The sequence below is a fragment of the Zonotrichia albicollis genome, chromosome 15 (genome assembly GCF_047830755.1).
Source record: "Zonotrichia albicollis isolate bZonAlb1 chromosome 15, bZonAlb1.hap1, whole genome shotgun sequence".
In the NCBI taxonomy this organism is placed as follows: domain Eukaryota; kingdom Metazoa; phylum Chordata; class Aves; order Passeriformes; family Passerellidae; genus Zonotrichia; species Zonotrichia albicollis.
In genome coordinates, this window is record NC_133833.1 from 16,048,313 (window position 1) to 16,068,003 (window position 19,691).

A 19,691-nucleotide genomic window follows, 5' to 3' on the forward strand; every position below is an offset into this window, starting at 1 on the left:
ATTCTTGGATGTGTGGGTCTTTGACAGAGCTGGTAACAATTTATGGCATATATGACATTTTCCACTTGTTCAAATAATTGGGAGGAACAGAATAACCTTAATTGTGATGCTTGGGCTCTGAGAAACTGTGCACACAAGTTTTCTTCTAATCATGTCTGTACACAAAATATGCTGCAATATTATGTTTGGCCAGAGAGAAGAAGTCTGTGTATGCAGAGACAGGGCTGGTGGTGGAGTTCACTGTGATACTGTTGAAAATGAATGAATGAATTATTTTCAGTTCTGTTTGTCTTGGTATTTGGATAATGCCCCCAGCTGTGGTTCCAGGGTTTTTGTTTCTCTTCCTGTCCAAGGAAATGACAGCCTGGGGCCTGTGGAGTGACTCCTGTGTGAGGCCCCTGCATATTGGTTCCAGTCCAGTTTCCTGAGTTGTGTATATACTGCAGGTGACCCAATCTGCAATGTCAGGCCACGATTGATACTCTTCTGGTGTTTTCCCATTCTTATCTGAATTCATTTCTGTTTCTTTGGATAATTTGTTCGCGTTGGGTTGAGTTAGCTTGGGTAGGTTTGGGTTGGGTTAGGTAGGGTTAGGTTTGTTTGTTTGTTTCCTTGTTTTTTTGTCAAAAAGTAAAGCTGAATGTGTCTGGAAATCTTTCAAACTCCAAAACACATAATTATCCAGTAGGGAGAGTACCTCTCATCCATCCCTTGTAGCTATACTTGTAGTCATAGAATCCCAGAAACACAGAATCATAAAATGGTTTGTGTTACAGAGGACCTTAAGGATCCTCTTGTTCCAGCTGCTCTGCCATGGGCAGGGACATCTTCCACCAGGGCAGGTGGCTCAGAGCCCCAGCCAGCCTGACCTTGAGTATTTCATTCAACAAATACAACTTCATGAATGGATGTTTCCCCAAGGTGTTGTTTTCTCTTGGAACCAAAATTGTGGTTTGTGTTTATGGTGAAAGTAAAGGCTGTGAATGCAGAGTGAGGAGGGTGAGAGCTCAGTTCTGTGCCAGGCAAATGGGGGGCTCAGTGTGGGTTTGGCAGAGAAATGGTTTGATTTCATACTTGGTGTCAAAGGCAGTGCCGTTGCTGTTCTGATCCTGGTGTCAGGATCAGACAATGACAGTCCCCCAACAGTAACATTTTGCACAGTAACTGTTCATGGTCAACCATAATTCTTGGCTGGAAGCAGTAATTAATCCTGTGTGAAACCTCCATTATCCATCGGTATCTCTGTTCAATACGGGTTTATATAGTTTCTTCACAATTGTAATTACCCTTTCATTCAGGTCTTTGTTTCCAGGAAAGTTGCAGCTCATTTTCACGTTTCTGATCAGTACTTTTAAATATGAAACAGTAACTGATGTTTTTCATCGCATCCTTATTTCAGTCACTTAAGACTGAATGGTGTGGAGACTATGAGGCAGAAGAGATAAGGGAATCTGTTGTAACATGTCAGAAGACTTACCTTGAGAAAGAGGCTGATTAGAAGCTGTTTGAAATGATGGTTTCATAACTGAGCAAGGTGATCAGGCCATACAGTAGAAAGAGTTCCTGAGGAGAGGACTCTTTCTTCAAATGAACCCGCTCTATTATTGTCCCATCTAAGTCCTCAGGGCCATGCACCCGCAGCTTCTCAGTCACTCCTACGTGCTCTCAGGTATGAGTATTAAGGCCTGCAGTAATGATCTGGAAGACTTCACACTAGGCATGTCTGACTCCGTGTTTTCTTATAATGCTTCCTTGCTTTATTTGATTCGTGCTTTTCTGTTTTGTGCGGACTTTTTGCCTTGTTTTGTTTTCCCTTGATTTACTCAGTATTTGGATATACTTACAATTAACAACAATCCATCTTTGTTTAGTAACAGATGATGGCTAATGTCCCTTGCTCTTGTTGCAGTGGGACTGGAAGGCAGGAGATATGACAGTGACTTTGTTTTCTGTTCCTGTCTGGAGAAGTAGATGAAAATATGATTTCAGGAGTGTTTTCTTCTCTATGAAACTGAGCATGTGATAAAGATGGGGAGAAGATTCCCCCTAAGCCAATGGTTTGATGAGCCATTCTCAGTTTCACGACTGCTGATCTTTTAGTAAGATTGTTTGTAATTTCTGTGCTCTAGAATCCTTCAGTTCCTTATCATAATGGTGGTGAGCAGACAATTGCACCTCCCTTCTGGGTGTGGCTGCAGTGCATTATCATCTCATGATGGACTTGAGCAGTGAGGAGATGGCCACAAGCAAAACCTTACAGTGGGCCTGGCATGGAAGAAAAAGCAGAGAGGGGAGCTCTGTGTGTGAGGCTGGAGAAGAACTGGGTCATTGCCTTGTCAGAAAGAAAAGAGTAAATGTTATTCTGCTATCCTCGCATAGGGGATGCTTATATTGCGTTAGGCGGATCTGTATCTCCAACTAATATTTCCCAGATAATGAGAGGACAATTGAGGATAATGTGGAAAAGCTGTTGAAATCTTCCCTATGTTATCGGTTATTGCTGGTGTTAATGGCCCATAATTTTATTAACGGCCCCTGAATTCTATTCTATACTGCACTGCAATGAATATTTCCTTGTGACTGTGGAATGAGACCTAAAACAATGCCCTAAAAGCACCGGCCAACACATCTCAGACAGTAACGTCTTGCAGTGGAATTAAGCCGGAGCTCCCGCTCTCGGTGTTTTTAATTGGGGAGAGCCCCCGGGCCGGTGCAGCCGCTGAGCCCCGTCCAAAGCCGGGCCCCCTTGAGCGCGGGCGTGCGGCGGCTGCAGTGTCGCGGCGGCGCCTCCGGGTGTCGCTGTTGGCCGCCGGCGAGCGCCGCTGGAGCCGCCGCCGCCGCAGCGTCCTGCCCCCGCAGGCTGCTCGCTCGCCCGGCGCCGGCCGCAGCGGCAGCGGCAGCGACAGCAGCAGCGGCGGCGGCGAGAGGCGGCCCGAGCGGTGTGGGTGGCTTTCAGCGGTGTCTGTTGTGGGCGGCGAGAGCGGCTGGAAGGGCGGCAGGGCAGCGGCAGGAGGCAGGAGCGCGGCGAGCGCAGCGGGCAGAGAATGGCGCTGAGGCGGCGGCAGAGGCTTGGGCCGGGCGGCGGGCGAGCGCTGCTGGCCGCGCTGCTGCTGCTGCTGCTGCTGTGCGTGTGGTGCCGGGCGGCGGCCGAGCGGGTCCGCTACGCCATCGCCGAGGAGCTGGGCAGAGGCTCGCTGGTGGGGCCGCTGGCGCGGGACCTGGGGCTCAGCGCGGACGAGCTGCCGGCGCGCAAGCTGCGGCTGAGCGAGGAGAAGCAATACTTCACGGTGAATGAAGAGAACGGGAACCTGTACGTGAACGAGAGGCTGGACCGAGAGGAGATGTGCGGAGAGTCGGCGACCTGCTCCGTCAGCTTCGAGGCGCTGGTGCACAACCCGCTGAACATTTTTCATGTCGAGGTGTCCATCGAGGACGTAAATGACAATTCCCCGATGTTTAGCAAGGCTGCTCTGGATCTCGAGATTGGTGAATGGACGGTTCCCGGTGCTCGTTTTCCGCTGGAGATGGCCCATGATGCAGACGTGGGCAGTAATTCGCTGCTGAGTTACCAGCTGACCAGCAACCCGTTCTTCTCTCTCGCCATGAAGGACAGTCCGAAAGGAAGCAAACCGGAGTTAGTATTGGAGAGAGCCTTGGACCGGGAGCAGCAGAGCTCCTTTGAGCTGGTGCTGACGGCGGTTGATGCCGGGGATCCCGTGAGGTCCGGGACTGTCCAGATTTGGGTCAACGTGACGGACGCTAATGATAACCCACCCGTGTTTTCGCAGGACCGGTACCGCGTGAGCCTACGAGAGGACACGGCACCAGGTTCAGCAGTACTGAACCTGTCAGCCTCGGATGCTGACACTGGAACCAACGCCCACATCACCTACAGCTTTGGGAAAATGCCGATCAAGGCACTTCAGAAGTTTATGGTGGATGCAGAGAGCGGGTCTATCATACTGAAGGAGGCTTTGGACTTTGAGGACATGCACGCGTTCAGCCTCGCTGTGGAGGCGAAGGACGGAGGGGGTTTGGTGGCACAGTCCATGGTGGAGGTGGAGGTGCACGATGTGAACGACAATGCGCCCGAGATCACCATTCTGTCGCTCTCGAGCCCCGTGCCCGAGGATGCTCCAGAGAGCACTGTGGTTGCCCTGCTGAAAGTGCGGGACAGAGACTCCGGCGAGAACGGTCAGGTGTCGTGCGAGCTGTCGGGAGAGGCGCCGCTGTCGATCGTGGCGTCGTCGGGCGGCTCGTACAAGGTGGTGACATCGGGCGCGCTGGACCGCGAGCAGGCGTCGGAGCATCGCGTGACGGTGGTGGCCCGGGACCGGGGCAGGCCGGCGCTGTGGAGCAGCCGGGAGCTGGTGCTGGAGGTGTCGGACGTGAACGACAACGCGCCGGTGTTCGAGGAGGCGGCGTACAGCGCGTACGTGGCGGAGAACAACGCGGCGGGCGCGCTGGTGCTGCGCGTGCAGGCGCGGGACGCGGACGCGGGCGCCAACGGGCGCGTGAGCTACTGGCTGGCGGGCGGCAGCGCGGGCGCGGCGGGCGCGGCGCCGCTGGTGTCGGTGGAGGCGCGGAGCGGCGCGCTGTACGCGCAGCGCTCCTTGGACTACGAGCAGTGCCGCGAGTTCACGGTGGTCGTGCGGGCGCAGGACGGCGGCTCGCCGGCGCGCAGCTCCACGGCCACGGTGCGCGTCTTCGTGCTGGACCGCAACGACAACGCGCCCAGGGTGCTCTGGCCCGCGGCGGCGGCGGCGGCGGCGGGAGAGGCTGCGGGAGGGGCGGCGGCGGCGCCGCCTTTCGAGGTGGTTCCGCGCTCGGCCGAGGCCGGCTACCTGGTGGCCAAGGTGGTGGCGGTGGACGCGGACGCGGGGCGCAACGCGTGGCTGTCGTACGAGCTGGTGCAGGCGTCGGAGCCGGCGCTGTTCCGCGTGGGGCTGCACAGCGGCGAGGTGCGCACGGCGCGCGCCGTGGGCGAGCGGGACGCGGCCAAGCAGCGGCTGGTGGCCGTGGTCAAGGACCACGGGCAGCCGGCGCTGTCGGCCACGGCCACGCTGCACGTGGTGCTGGCCGAGAGCTTGCAGGAGGCGCTGCCGGAGCTGAGCGAGCGGCCGGCGGCCGCCGAGGCGGCGGCGGCCGAGCTGCAGTTCTACCTGGTGCTGGCGCTGGCGCTGCTGTCGGCGCTCTTGGTGCTGAGCGTGGCGCTGGCCGTGCTGGCGCGGCTGCGCCGGGCCGGGCCGCCCGCCGTGCTGCGCTGCCTGGGCGCGCAGCGCTTCTCGCTGGCCGGCGCCGCCTTCCCGGCCGACTTCTGCGAGGGCACCTTGCCCTACTCCTACAACCTGTGCGTGCCGCCGCCCGTCCGCGCCGTGCCCGAGGCCGCTTGGCCGCCGCCGCCGCCGGTGCCCGTCCTGTCGGCGGAGGAGCTTCTGGGCGGCGAGTCCTGCGACAAGCCGAGCCTGGACAGCAGCGACCTGACTGGAGAGCAGCCCGCCAGTGCCGATGCACCGCAGGTCTGTAATGCTCTGCCCTCCTTCTGTTATTGAGGCTTTCTTATCATATTTTTCCCCCCTCGTTTCCTCTGCATCGTGTCCATGAGAAGTCCTCATTTTTGTGTCTATGTAGCTGCGGAAAATTTATATCTTTCCTTGGTATCGGCTTCCGTTTCAGATGAGATGGTTTGACTATAATTCTCTTTTAAACTTGCAGTGTGTTCACCTGTTTTCCGGGGTTATTTTTTGTGATGGGCACACACCTGTCTGCATGAATTAAGGAAATTACTTAAGAAATTCTTTTAAGGAAGCGGCTATGCGCCTTCCATGGAGAGGCGGAGGCTAGCAGTAGCACCTGGTTCTTCCTTAGTAACAGAATCAAGTTCAGTGGAAGAGATTTTTTTCTTCAAAACTCGGTCTCTATAAATTGAAATGCGTTTCCAGCCCTGATTCTGTGTGATGGAGTTGGACAGGAAAAAAATCACTGACAATGATGTTGTAGCTTATTTCTACCTGTTTTCATTCAGAAAGAGTGCATTTGAAAGTGGTTTGTGGCGTTAGACAAATTTGTTTATTAATGGTGTGGACGGCACTTTGCCTGTGGGACTCAAAGGAAACGTTTGTGGAATGTTGTGTTCTGCATTCTGAGTGAAAGAAAAGAATGTCGCTCCTTTTAGGGGGTAATTCAGTGGTTGGCTTGGCTTAATTTTTGCATCCTAGCTGGCAGTTCCTTGTTTTACTCTTCATGCTATTTGTTTTGTACAGAAGTGAAGTTGCAGAAAGGTTTGTTTTAGATGTTTTTCTTTTTCCTTTCCTCTTTACCCTAAGGATTTGAGATTTATGGGGAATGACGATTTTTTGGACAACAGCGAGATTTTAGAATTCTGACTCTTTACAAGGATAGACACCTGAGATAGGAATATATGACAGTATCAAGGAGATTAGCCAAATGATAGTTCAGGCACGTGAACCAAACTAATTTGTACATTTTTCACGGGGAATCAGATTTTCGAGCAGGGAACTGTACTTTTTTCCTACTTTTCTACAATTCTTTTCATTGAATTGTTGTACAAACCTGATTAGAAAACTATTCCTGTGATACTTTCTTAGTACACTTCAATGCTTTAAAAGTTGATTCCTGATAATTTCTTATTCTCGTGGCTCTAAAATTACTTGATGAGATGTAAATGTGTAAAAAGTAAGGAAATACAAAATTTAAATGAGGATAGCGAGATTCAAACAGTCAAATCTTGGTACTTTCAAGTTTCCCTTTGAGAGTTTTGCCTGCATCTTTATTTCTATCTGTAATAATCATAGAACAATTAGCTCCCTCACTTCAAGAAGCATGCAATTATTCTCGTCTCGTGTATGTTAATGAGCCTGGTAGCTCAGGTTATCCGCGTGTGTGGGCGTGTATTTAATGTTTTCAGTCTGAGGCCCCGGTTGATGAAGAGGTTTTTGAACGAACAGGGTAAGACTAATAGAGACCTAGAGCTTGAAATGGAAAAAATATGCCTTAATTTACATATGTTGCCTTTAGTAAGTTATTAGTACCTCCTGCGGTTGAAGCACCACCCCCACGGAATGCCTCTACATTCCATCCGACCGTGATCCCGTGAAGGATCAAAGCAGAGGTCGGCTGGAGAAAAGGCGGTGCAGGAGGTCAGCGCTGCACAGGAAAATTGTCTCCGTGGCAAATACGCGGTCCTCGCGAGCTGTCCATGGGAAAGGCAGAACTGCAGCGCTGGGCAGCGCTCGGTGGCTGCAGTGCCGGGAGGAGGCTGCGGGCGCCGCTGTTGACCGAGAGGAGCGAGAGGAAGCTCGGAGCGCTACCGGCAGCCCCGCCCGCTGCGGATCGGCTCACTCTGTTGCTCGCTCCCTGCCCGAACCTGCGGTCCCCGATCGTCCCCGCGGTGCTGGTCCATTCTGGAGCCAGGCGGAGGCACCGGCAGCTGCGCTTGGTGCAGGAGCTGAGAGCATTGAGTGGCAGCGGGATTGGATCGGCTGTTCCGGCGGTGCCGGCGGTGCCGCGGCCGAGATGTGCGCGGCGGGGAGGCGCTGGGGCCGGCGGCAGCGAGCTCTGCTCTGGGCCGTGCTGCTGGCGGCGTGGGAGGCGGCGTGGGGGCAGCTGCGCTACTCGGTGCCCGAGGAGATGCCCAAGGGCTCGTTCGTGGGCGACGTGGCCAAGGACCTGGGGCTGCAGCTGCCGGAGATCAGCGACCGGGGCGTCCGCGTTGTCTCTCGAGGTAGTGAACAGTATTTCGCTTTGCATGGGAAGACGGGACATTTAGTGACGGCGCAGAGGATCGACAGAGAGCAGCTGTGCGAGCGTGTGCAACAATGCGTGCTGCGCTGTGAGCTGATTGTGGAGGGGGAAATGAAGTTCTATGAAATAGAAGTGGAAATCACGGACATTAACGACAATGCACCCAGCTTCAAGGAAACAGAGCTGGAACAGAGAATGAGTGAGACATCGCCAGTGGGGTCGCGGTTTCCGTTACCCGAGGCGCATGATACGGACTCAGGCCGTAATTCGCTGCAGAGCTACGAGCTGAGCGGTGACGAGCACTTCTCGCTGGCCGTGCAGGCGGGCCCCGGCGGCGATCAGCGTCCCGAGCTGGTGCTGGCGAAGGCGCTGGACCGGGAGGAGGCGGCGTTTCATGAGCTGGTGCTGAGGGCGATGGACGGCGGCGATCCGGCACGGACGGGCACGGCTCGGATCCGCGTGACGGTGCTGGACGCGAACGACAACGCGCCCGTGTTCAGCCAGGCGGAGTACACGGTGCGTGTGCCCGAGGACGTGCCCCTGGGCTCCGTCATCGTCACTGTCACAGCCAAGGACAACGACGAGGGGGTTTTTGGTAACGTGAAATACTCATTTAAGAAAGTAACAGAGAAAGCATCGAAGATGTTCCATCTCGACTCTGAGACCGGAGATATCACGTTATCGAGCCGCCTGGACTTTGAGGAAGGTGACTCATATAAGCTGGAGGTGCAGGCTCAGGATGACGGCGGCCTTTCGGACACTGCTGAAGTCTCAATAGCCGTCACAGACATAAACGACAATATGCCGGTTATTTCCGTGCGGTCAGCCCTAAGTGAGATTTCCGAGGACGCCCCTTTGGGGACAGTGGTCGCCCTGTTACACGTATATGATCAGGATTCCGGGAAGAATGGCGAGGTGCGCTGCTCTATCGACAAAGACATTCCGTTCCGCCTGCAGAGCTCCCACGGCAGCTACTACAGCGTGGTGACAGCGAGAGAGCTGGACCGGGAGCAGGTGTCGGAGTACAACGTGACGGTGCGGGCGGCCGACGGCGGGTCGCCGTCGCTGCAGAGCAGCGCGGTGCTGGCGCTGCGGGTGCTGGACGTGAACGACAACGCGCCGGTGTTCGCGCAGGAGCACTACAGCGCGCGGCTGGCAGAGAACAACGCGGCGGGCGCGCTGGTGCTGACGGTGCGCGCCACGGACGCGGACTGGGGGCAGAACGCGCGCGTGCGCTACCGGCTGGCGGAGGGGCGGGTGCGGGGCGCGCCGCTGTCGTCGTACGTGTCGGTGCAGGCGGAGACGGGCGCGCTGTACGCGCTGCGCTCCTTGGACTACGAGCAGCTGCGCGAGCTGCAGCTGTGCGTGCGGGCGGAGGACGGCGGCGCGCCGGCGCTGAGCAGCAACGTGTCGGTGCGGCTGCAGATCGTGGACGAGAACGACAACGCGCCGCAGGTGCTGTACCCGCCGGCGGCCGCTGCGGCGGCGGCGTGGTCGGGCGTGGAGCTGGCGCCGCGGCGGTCGGAGGCCGGCGCGCTGGTGGCCAAGGTGGTGGCGGTGGACGCGGACGCGGGGCAGAACGCGTGGCTGTCGTACGAGCTGGCCAAGGCCACGGAGCCGGGGCTGTTCCGCGTGGGGCTGCACAGCGGCGAGGTGCGCACGGCGCGCTCGCCGCTGGCCCGCGACGCGGCGCGCCACAGCCTGGTGGTGCTGGTGCGGGACCACGGGCGGCCGGCGCTGTCGGCCACGGCCACGCTGAGCGTGGTGCTGGCCGAGAGCGTGGCCGAGCTGCTGGCCGAGCTGGGCAGCGCGGCGCACGAGGCGGCGGCGCCGGGCGAGCCGGCCGCCAGCCTGACGCGCTGGCTCGTGCTGGCCGTGGCCGCCGTCTCGTGCCTCTTCGTGGCCTTCCTGCTGCTGCTGCTGGCGCTGCGCCTGCGCCGCTGCCACCGCCAGCAGCTGCTGCCGCCGGACAGCGGCGCCTTGCGCGGCGTGCCCGTCTCGCACTTCGTGGGCATCGACGGCGTGCGCGCCTTCCTGCAGTCCTACTCGCACGACGTGTCGCTCACGGCCGACTCGCGCAAGAGCCACCTGCGCTTCTCGGCCGCCAGCTGCTGCGACACCCTCCCGGCCCGCCCGCCGCCCGACGAGCCCGCGCCGCTGCTCGGCCACGAGGACCCGGCCGCCGCCCTCCCCGCGGACCCCGCCCCTCCCTCGGTGAGTTCCCCTGCTCAGATTTTCTCCACGACTCTTTATTCTAATGGTGGCCTGCCCTTTCCCCGCCATGTTCTCTGGCTTGCGTCGGAGACTTTATCTAAAAGCTTGGTCAAGTTTCCTTCTATTAACTTTGGAAGGCTGGTGCCCATTTTTGTCCTTATGTGAACATGGTCCTCAGCCTTCCAGTATGTGAAGAAGGAAGGAGGGAGAAGGCTGCTGCTGGCAGTGTGTTAGTTTGGTTGGCAGTTTGGGTATCGATCATATTCCAGGTATTGTTCCCGTATGTCAGCTGTGTTGTGTAGAATCTGTGTTCCTGATAGCTTTGGCTCTTTTGAAGCGATGCATCCGTTATTACAAAGTACAACTTTATAGCAGGCTCGTGTGTCTTCCCAAGAGCGCATGTGCTTGAATAGGTAGAATGTGTGTTGAAGAAAGTGCTGATGGCTTTGTGTGGCGCGTCTCTGCACTTTGTTCTCCGCCCTTATTGTTCTCCATGATACATAGTGGAGATCAGCAGGAAGTGTTTGTATCATCCATGCTTCGTTCTTTGTCCCCAAGAGTGGGTTGCACAGGGCAACATGTGGTCCTTGATGATGTCTGTCTGTTTATGAGGATGAAGGATCCTATTGAAGTTGTGATCCTTTGAAGAGCGTGTGGGTGGCTGCATGTAGAGGAGGAAATGCAGGAGGAAATGGCAGAACAGCTTTGGTTTGTACTCGTTTTTCAAGGTAGAGCTATGTCAGATGGAGCTGGATGAGCCTAAGCTGTAAAATATTTAGCATGGCAAGAGAATTGCCTGGATGGGAAGGAGAGATTCAAGGTGCAGTGGTAGATTCAAGGTGGGCATAATTCCCTGTGAACAGATACTCACTGTCTCGGCGTCTCCTGGAAGACTGCTCAGCTTTTACTTTGAGACCTACAAAGTCTCTTCACAAAACTCCAGTAAACAGCAAATGTAGCTTCCATAGCACAGAGATGTACAGACAGCTGTGTGAAATTGGTGCTGGGAAGAGAAATGGTCTGGGTAACTGGGCCTCCAATCTCTCATGTTTTTGTGATAGATGGTTGAAAGGACAGCATGGATGGTGTGAAGGGCTGGAAATCTGAGTGCTTTGAACTGTGTGTGAATGTCTGCTGAAAGACCCAGGGCAGTGTTTTCTTCCATTCCCTATTTTCTATCTCTAGGATGAAGCAATGTGAGGTTCTTCTTCCCTAAGTAATTGTTTAGAAGATCTGTATTCCTGTTGCGTGGAGAACCTTGGCATGTTCTTAATAAGTATTTGTTTGTCATCATAATGGTGTCACTGCAAAGCTTAATTTTGTACTTATATGTGGCGTGGGAATTCAAGCTGTGTATTCAGTGCCTATAAACAACATCATTAATCATATACTCTGAGTTATATAATCTAGAAGAGGGTTGTGAGCTGTTCAATTGTGCAGGTGTTAACTTTCTCTCTTGTTCATCTGATGATCTGAAGATCTTCACAGTTATAGGTGAAAAGAGAGAGACTTCCATAGACATGTTTCTTGAAACTGTCTCTGTAATAAATGCTTTCTCTTGTCCCATGGCTAGGATGAGATGTCAAAAATTAGCAATAGTAAGTAGATACTGTCTGAGCAACTTTCCTCTTGGTGGAGTCTCTCTAAATTCTGAAGTTCTCTTCTAACCATGGGATTACGTGGGAGTGTTGGTTGTGTGGTTTGTGAGGAGGTGCTGGTGGAGACATGTCATGTATGTTAATCCCCAGGGCTATTGCTGGCCTTATGAAAATGAGTCAGGAGGAGCCTTATGATTTTCAGTTGTGTGGTTTGGACTGAAATGGCCTAGTTTGGGTTCCATATTCCTTTGCATCAAGAGTGATAGTCACACATCCTTGAGGAGTCCATGTGCTGAAGAATGGTGATGTTGCCTTTGAGGTGATACTTGGATGTGTGGGTCTTTGATAGAGCTGGTAATAATTTATGGCCTTTGTAACATTTCCCTCTTGTTTAAGTACTATGACGGAGTAGAATAATGTTAGTTGTGATGCTTGGGCTCTGAGATGCTCTGCACACAAATTTCATCTGATGATGTCTGTATGCAGAGTTTGCTGCAATGTTATGTTTGGCCAGAGAGAAGAAGTCTGTGTATGTAGAGACAGGGCTGGTGCTGGAGTTCACTGTGATTCAGTTCAAAATGAAAGAATGAATTGTGTCCAGTTCTGTTTGTCCTGGTATTTAGATGAGGGCCCCAGCTGTGGTTCTTAAATTTTTGTTCCTCTTACTATCCAAGGAAATGACAGTCTGAGGCCTGTGGAGTGTGGCCCATGTGTATTGGTTTCAGTCCAGTTTGCTGGGTTTTGTATATAGTGCAGTTGACCCCATCTGCAATGTGAGGCCATGATTGATACTCTTCTGGTGTTTTCCCATTCTTGGCTGAGTTGATAATGTTCTTTTGGTTGATTTGTTTGTGTTGGGGTTTGTGGGTTCTTTGTTGGTTTGCTTACATTTTTGTGAAGGAGTAAAGTTAATCCTCATTGTGTCTGGCAATCCTGCAAACTCCAAAACACGTAATTATCCAGTAGGGAGAACATCTCTCATCCATCCTTGGAAGCTGTACATGTAATTATAATATCCTGGAAACACAGAATCGTAGAATTGTTTGTGTTGCAAAGGACCTTAAGGATCCTCTAGTTCCAGCTGCTCTGCCATGGGCAGGGACATCTTCCACCAGAGCAGGTGGCTCAGAGCCCCCGCCAACCAAATCTTGAATATTTCATTCAAGAAATACAACTTCATGGATGGATGTCTCCCGGAAGTATTGTTTTCTCTGTGGCAACCATGGAACCAAAATTGTGCTTGGTGTTGATGGTGAAACTGAAGGCTGTGAATGCAGAGTGAGGAGGGTGAGAGCTCAGTTCTGTGCCAGGCAAATGGGGGGCTCAGTGTGGGTTTGGCAGAGAAATGGTTTGATTTCATACTTGGTGTCAAAGGCAGTGCCGTTGCTGTTCTGATCCTGGTGTCAGGATCAGACAATGACAGTCCCCCAACAGTAACATTTTGCACAGTAACTGTTCATGTTGAACCATAATTCTTGGCTGGATGAGCTAATTAATCCTGTGTGAAACCTCCATTATCCATCTGTATCTCTGTGCCACACTGTGATATAGAGTTTCTTCACAATTGTAATTACACTTTCATACAGGCCTTTGTTTCCAGGATGGTTGCAGCTCATTTCCACAATTCTGGTCAGGACTTTTAAAGATGAAACAGTGAGGGATGTTTTTCATTGCATCCTTACTTGAGTCACTTAAGACTGAATGGTGTGTGGAGACTATGAGGCAGAAGCGGTAAGGGAATCTGTTGTAATATATCAGAAGATTTACCTTGAGAAAGAGGCTGATGAGAAGCTGTTTAAAATGATGGTTTCATAACTGTGCAAGGCGAGCAGGCCATGCAGTAGAAACAGTTCCTGAGGAGAGGACTCTTTCTTCAAATGAACCCGCTCTATTATTGTCCCATGCAAGTCCTCAGGGCCATACAGCTGCATCTTCTCAGTGACTCCTTCGTGCTCTCAGGTATGAATACTAAGGCCTGCAATAAAGGCCTGGAAGACTTCACACTGGGCATGTCAGGCTCCGTGTTTTCTTATAATGCTTCCTTGCTTTATCTGATTCATGGTTTTGGTTTTTGCCTGGACTTTTTGCTTTGTTTTGTTTTCCCTTGTTTTACTCATTATGTGGTTATGTTTCATATTATCAAAAACACGTCTTTTTTGAGCAATGTATGGTGTGTTCATGTCCCCTGCTCTTGTTGCAGTGGGAGTGGAAGGTAGAAGATATGAGTGTGACTTTGTGTTCTGCTCCTGTTGGGAGAAATAGATGTAAATATGACTTTAGTAGACTTTGCCTCTCTGTGGAACAGAGCATGTCATAAAGATGGGGAGTAGATGCCCTCAAAGACAATGTTTTGATGAACCATTCTCAGTTGGATGGCTGCTAATATTTTAGTAAGATTGTTTATCATTTGTATGCTCTAGAATCCTTCAGTTCCTTATCATAATGGTGGTGAGCAGACAATTGTCCCTCCGTTCTGGGCGTGGCTGCAGTGCATTATCATCTCATGAGAGATTTGAGCTGTGAGGAGATGGCCACAAGCAAAACCTCACAGTGGCCTGGCATGGAAGAAAAAGCAGAGAGGGGAGCTCTGTGTGTGAGGCTGGAGAAGAACTGGGTCATTGCCTTGCTTGTCACATGTCACAGATAACACCAAGCTGTGCCTGATGGAGTCCAGGGGGATTTGAGTTGCTTCTGTAGGGCAAGGCAGACCTACAAAATGTTATTGCATCTGTCCATTTCCATGTGTTTCTGACTCTTGCATTGCTTGTTGTCATGAGCTCAGCACCAGGGTGTCTGATCTCATGTGGAAGGTGTCCTCTGTGCCAGCTGCCCGAGTGCAGGTGCAGTTCCCACACACAGCTGGGATGTTTCCAGCTGCACAGAGGAAGGGTTTCAGAAGCACTCCTGGTGTGCTCAGCCAGGAACATTTTGTCTGTGGTGGAATCATGCAGGATCCTCTCTGCTGCAGCTGTCCAAGTGCAGAGTGACCACCCAGCCCAGCCAAGGTTTCCATGGACAGAGCAGGGCCCAGTGGGAGAAGGTGTGCAGTGTTCCCCAGGCCATCACCCAGAGGAACCTGCTGGGCACACACCTGGAGGCTGTCAAATGGCTGAGGAACAGGCTGGAGAGTCCCCTGCAGAGAGTTCCAGACAGTGGCTCCATGTCCAGGTGCAAAGCAGTGACTTGTGCTCTCCCTCCAGGGCCCTGACTGGGCCCAGTTCTGTTCAGCACCTGCATGGCCAGTGGGATTGAGGCACCTTCAGGCAATTTGCAGCTGACACCGATTGGAGCTGATTCACTGCAGGGCAGAGATGGCAGCCAGGGATGGGCTGCAGAAGTGGCCCCGTGCAGCCATCATGAAATGGATCAAAGTGCAAGGTCCTGCAGCTGGGCTGGGGCAATCCGCAGTTTACAGAGAGAGCGGGGGATAGGGAAGAGCTTTGCAGAGAAGTGCTTTGGGTTATTGGTGGGTGATGAGGTGGGCCATGAGCTGCGCATGCGCACCTGCTGCTGGAATTGTGTCCTGCACTGCATGACAGGCACTCTGCTTGACTGGTTCTAGGGTGGTCTTTCCCCTCCTCTAAACTCTTTCTGTGGGAGCAGAGACTGCATGCAGATCTTGGGCCAATATCCCAATGGACATGCTAGATTTCCCAGAAGTATCATGGAAATGGCCTGAGGGCTGGAATATTTCTGTTATGCAGAAGGACTGACGGTGTTCAACCATGATACTTCTCTGTAGACTTTTCTACGTTTGTTTTTGATGTGTCAGTTTATGAAAACTTTATAGGAAATATGGAGAAACTCGGTGTACCTGGGCCAGTTGTTGTAAAAGAGCAGAGCAGTGTTTTTAACTAAGAGAAAGGAGGTTTTGATTAGGAGAACGCTTTTCGGTGTGGGTTGTGATAAATGGGAAGATACTGCCCAGAGAAGTTTTCGATGTGCCTCCAACGTTCATGTCTAGCACAAAGTGTTCTTGCTCATGTCAGAGCTGTGGGTTAAATAGCCTTTACAGAAAAATTATAGTTGGAAACGAAAAGTATTGTCGTGCTCTATGAAGAACTTAGCGTTTCTTTGCAGTTTCCATCCTCAGGCACTCAGATATAGGGATGCAGATGAAGCAAGTTTAATGAGTCATAAAGAAAAGAGTAAATATTATCCTGGTGGGCTGGCATAAAGGGATGCTTACATTGCTTTAGGCTGATCTATATCTCCAAACTATTAATCCCAGATAATGAAAATACAATTCAAGTGAACTGCGAAAAACCTCTTTACATCTTCCCCATATTATCGTTTATTGGTGGTGTAAATGAGCCGTGATTTTAAGAACAGTGGCTAAATTCTATTATTCACTGCCCTGCTATTAATATTTCCTTCTGACTACTCACTGTGACTGAAAAGAATTCCCTAAAAGCACCCATCAACACATCTCAGATAGAAACGCCTTGCTGTGGAATTAAGCCGGAGCTCCTGCTCTCGGTGTTTGCGGTCGGGGAGAGCCCCCGGGCCGGTGCAGCCGCTGAGCCCCGCCCAAAGCCGGGCCCCCTTGAGCGCGGGCGTGCGGTGGCTGCAGTGTCGCGGCGGCGCCTCCGGGTGTCGCTGTTGGCCGCCGGCGAGCGCCGCTGGAGCCGCCGCCGCCGCAGCGTCCTGCCCCCGCAGGCTGCTCGCTCGCCCGGCGCCGGCCGCAGCGGCAGCGGCAGCGACAGCAGCAGCGGCGGCGGCGAGAGGCGGCCCGAGCGGTGTGCGTGGCTTTTTAGCGGTGTCTGTTGTGGGCGGCGAGAGCGGCTGGAAGGGAGGCAGGGCAGCGGCAGGAGGCAGGAGCGCGGCGAGCGCAGCGGGCAGAGAATGGCGCTGAGGCGGCGGCAGAGGCTTGGGCCGGGCGGCGGGCGAGCGCTGCTGGCCGCGCTGCTGCTGCTGCTGCTGTGCGTGTGGTGCCGGGCGGCGGCCGAGCGGGTCCGCTACGCCATCCCCGAGGAGCTGGGCAGAGGCTCGCTGGTGGGGCCGCTGGCGCGGGACCTGGGGCTCAGCGCGGACGAGCTGCCGGCGCGCAAGCTGCGGCTGAGCGAGGAGAAGCAATACTTCACGGTGAATGAGGAGAACGGGAACCTGTACGTGAACGAGAGGCTGGACCGGGAGGAGATGTGCGGCGAGTCGGAGACCTGCTCCGTCAGCTTCGAGGCGCTGGTGCACAACCCGCTGAACATTTTCTACGTCGAAGTGGCGATCGAGGACATTAATGACAACTCCCCGACCTTCAGCAAAGCTATTCTGGACCTCGAGATCGGTGAATGGATCCCTCCCGGTGCTCGTTTTCCGCTGGAGATGGCCCAAGACGCAGATGCAGGAAGCAACTCTCTTCTGACTTACCATCTCACCAGCAGCCCGACGTTCTCACTGTCCATGCAGGAAAAGCCGGGGGGAAGCAAGCAGCCGGAATTAGTCCTGGAGAGTGTGTTGGATCGGGAGAAGCAGAGCACCTTTGAGCTGGTGCTTACAGCTGTGGACGGCGGGGATCCCGCCAGATCCGGGACTATCCAGGTTCGCATCAACGTGACAGATGCCAATGACAACTCACCAGTTTTCAGCAAAAACTTCTACGAGGCGACAGTTGCCGAGAATTTGCCAGTGGAGTCGGTGGTGATGCAGGTACAGGCGACGGATGCTGACGCAGGCACTAACGGGCGAGTGTCCTACTCCTTTGGCAGAGTCCCGGACTCCGTCAGGGCGTTGTTCACTATCGACAGTGAGAGCGGGGAAGTGAGGACAGCGGGTCCCCTCGATTTCGAGGAGAAGAGTAGATACATCTTCGGCGTAGAGGCGAGAGATGGCGGCGGGCTCACCGGTCACTGTGAAGTGCAGATCGACATCACCGACGAGAATGACAACGTGCCCGAGATCATCCTTCTGTCCCTCTCGAGTCCCGTGCCTGAGGATGCCCCAACTGGCACCGTGGTGGCCCTGCTGAAAGTTCGGGACAGAGACTCCGGCGAGAACGGTCAGGTGACGTGCGAGCTGTCGGGAGAGGCGCCGCTGTCGATCGTGGCGTCGTCAGGCGGCTCGTACAAGGTGGTGACATCGGGCGCGCTGGACCGCGAGCAGGCGTCGGAGCATCGCGTGACGGTGGTGGCCCGGGACCGGGGCAGGCCGGCGCTGTGGAGCAGCAGGGAGCTGGTGCTGGAGGTGTCGGACGTGAACGACAACGCGCCGGTGTTCGAGGAGGCGGCGTACAGCGCGTACGTGGCGGAGAACAACGCGGCGGGCGCGCTGGTGCTGCGCGTGCAGGCGCGGGACGCGGACGCGGGCGCCAACGGGCGCGTGAGCTACTGGCTGGCGGGCGGCAGCGCGGGCGCGGCGGGCGCGGCGCCGCTGGTGTCGGTGGAGGCGCGGAGCGGCGCGCTGTACGCGCAGCGCTCCTTGGACTACGAGCAGTGCCGCGAGTTCACGGTGGCCGTGCGGGCGCAGGACGGCGGCTCGCCGGCGCGCAGCTCCACGGCCACGGTGCGCGTCTTCGTGCTGGACCGCAACGACAACGCGCCCAGGGTGCTCTGGCCCGCGGCGGCGGCGGCGGCGGGAGAGGCTGCGGGAGGGGCGGCGGCGGCGCCGCCTTTCGAGGTGGTTCCGCGCTCGGCCGAGGCCGGCTACCTGGTGGCCAAGGTGGTGGCGGTGGACGCGGACGCGGGGCGCAACGCGTGGCTGTCGTACGAGCTGGTGCAGGCGTCGGAGCCGGCGCTGTTCCGCGTGGGGCTGCACAGCGGCGAGGTGCGCACGGCGCGCGCCGTGGGCGAGCGGGACGCGGCCAAGCAGCGGCTGGTGGCCGTGGTCAAGGACCACGGGCAGCCGGCGCTGTCGGCCACGGCCACGCTGCACGTGGTGCTGGCCGAGAGCTTGCAGGAGGCGCTGCCGGAGCTGAGCGAGCGGCCGGCGGCCGCCGAGGCGGCGGCGGCCGAGCTGCAGTTCTACCTGGTGCTGGCGCTGGCGCTGCTGTCGGCGCTCTTGGTGCTGAGCGTGGCGCTGGCCGTGCTGGCGCGGCTGCGCCGGGCCGGGCCGCCCGCCGTGCTGCGCTGCCTGGGCGCGCAGCGCTTCTCGCTGGCCGGCGCCGCCTTCCCGGCCGACTTCTGCGAGGGCACCTTGCCCTACTCCTACAACCTGTGCGTGCCGCCGCCCGTCCGCGCCGTGCCCGAGGCCGCTTGGCCGCCGCCGCCGCCGGTGCCCGTCCTGTCGGCGGAGGAGCTTCTGGGCGGCGATTCCTGCGACAAGCCGTGCCCGAACAGTAGTGACCTCCTTGCGGGAGAGCAGCCCGCCGAGCCCGACGCACCGCAGGTCTGTAAAGCGTGAGCTTCTTCTTTTAAAGTTCCCGCATATTCTTTTTTTTTTTTCTCCGCGTTGTTTTTGCCGGTGTCAATGGGTATTCGTCGTGTGTATCCTCACGTAGGGGCGGAAGGTTTTCATTTTCCCTCGGTAAGAGCTTCAGATGACAGGTTTTCATGATAACTCTCCTTTTGGCTAGTTGCAGCCTTTTTCAGTGTTTCTCTTTGTTTCTCAGAGTCGTGTTAATGAGAGTTGCACCGTCCTCTCTCCGTGATGGACTGAATTACTGAAAGGGCTATCCCCCGTTCAAGCAGAGCAGGAAGCCCTTGGTTCTTCCTTGGTCACAGGTTCAGCTTTAGGCTCGAAATTTTGTCTTCAACACTCGAGCTGTATAATTTACAATGTGTTATCAACATTAAAAGCAGATTCGTAGTGTGTGGAACGAGAGTGACTGATTCTGCCTGACGGGTCGAGGAAAAAATAAGAGAGCACTGACATCTGGTGTTGGATATATATCTTTCCTGACTGATTTGTTCAGAAAGGGTGTGCTTGGAACTCGTGTATAGCTGTACCCAAACCCGTTCGTTATCACTTTTTTTCCCTATTACATTTATTAAGAAAATGAATGTGGAAAGTTCCTTTAAGTCTTTTATCTAAGTGATAGAAGAGATTGTCGCCGGTTTTGGGGTAATGCAGTAGGGAGGCTAGATGGCTTCGTTTATGTGTCCTGGCTGGCAGTTCACTCTGTTTTACTCTTCATAATCTTTATTTTTTACACTGGTGAGAGTGATGAAAGATTTCTGTTCT

At 54.7% G+C, this 19,691-nt stretch overlaps 3 protein-coding genes across 3 annotated transcripts; all 3 read left to right on the top strand.

Moving 5' to 3' along the window:
* Window positions 1–1,629: 1,629 nt before the first annotated feature.
* LOC141730976 (protocadherin gamma-B5-like) lies at window positions 1,630–5,552 on the top strand. The gene is made up of 2 exons (XM_074552474.1): window positions 1,630–1,669; window positions 2,752–5,552. Exons 1-2 carry the CDS (start codon window positions 1,630–1,632, stop codon window positions 5,550–5,552), a joined length of 2,841 nt encoding a protein of 946 aa, XP_074408575.1.
* Window positions 5,553–5,587: 35 nt separating this feature from the next.
* LOC141730924 (protocadherin gamma-A12-like) lies at window positions 5,588–16,264 on the top strand. Its single transcript, XM_074552210.1, has one exon. The coding sequence runs from the start codon at window positions 7,537–7,539 to the stop codon at window positions 10,141–10,143; it is 2,607 nt and encodes an 868-aa protein (XP_074408311.1). The 5' UTR covers window positions 5,588–7,536; the 3' UTR covers window positions 10,144–16,264.
* On the top strand, window positions 13,278–18,911 carry LOC141730977 (protocadherin gamma-B5-like). The gene is made up of 2 exons (XM_074552475.1): window positions 13,278–13,307; window positions 16,011–18,911. The coding sequence occupies exons 1-2, from the start codon at window positions 13,278–13,280 to the stop codon at window positions 18,909–18,911; spliced, it is 2,931 nt and encodes a 976-aa protein (XP_074408576.1).
* The last annotated feature ends 780 nt before the right edge of the window (window positions 18,912–19,691 follow it).

Bases quoted from the DNA above. Each gene is read 5' to 3' on its own strand.
- LOC141730976 (XM_074552474.1), top strand. From the start codon at position 1,630: ATGCACCCGCAGCTTCTCAGTCACTCCTACGTGCTCTCAG. The intron at 1,670-2,751 runs GTATGAGTATTA...GGCCCCCTTGAG, and splicing joins TCACTCCTACGTGCTCTCAG to CGCGGGCGTGCGGCGGCTGC.
- LOC141730924 (XM_074552210.1), top strand. From the start codon at position 7,537: ATGTGCGCGGCGGGGAGGCGCTGGGGCCGGCGGCAGCGAGCTCTGCTC.
- LOC141730977 (XM_074552475.1), top strand. From the start codon at position 13,278: ATGGTGTGTGGAGACTATGAGGCAGAAGCG. The intron at 13,308-16,010 runs GTAAGGGAATCT...AACACATCTCAG, and splicing joins GAGACTATGAGGCAGAAGCG to ATAGAAACGCCTTGCTGTGG.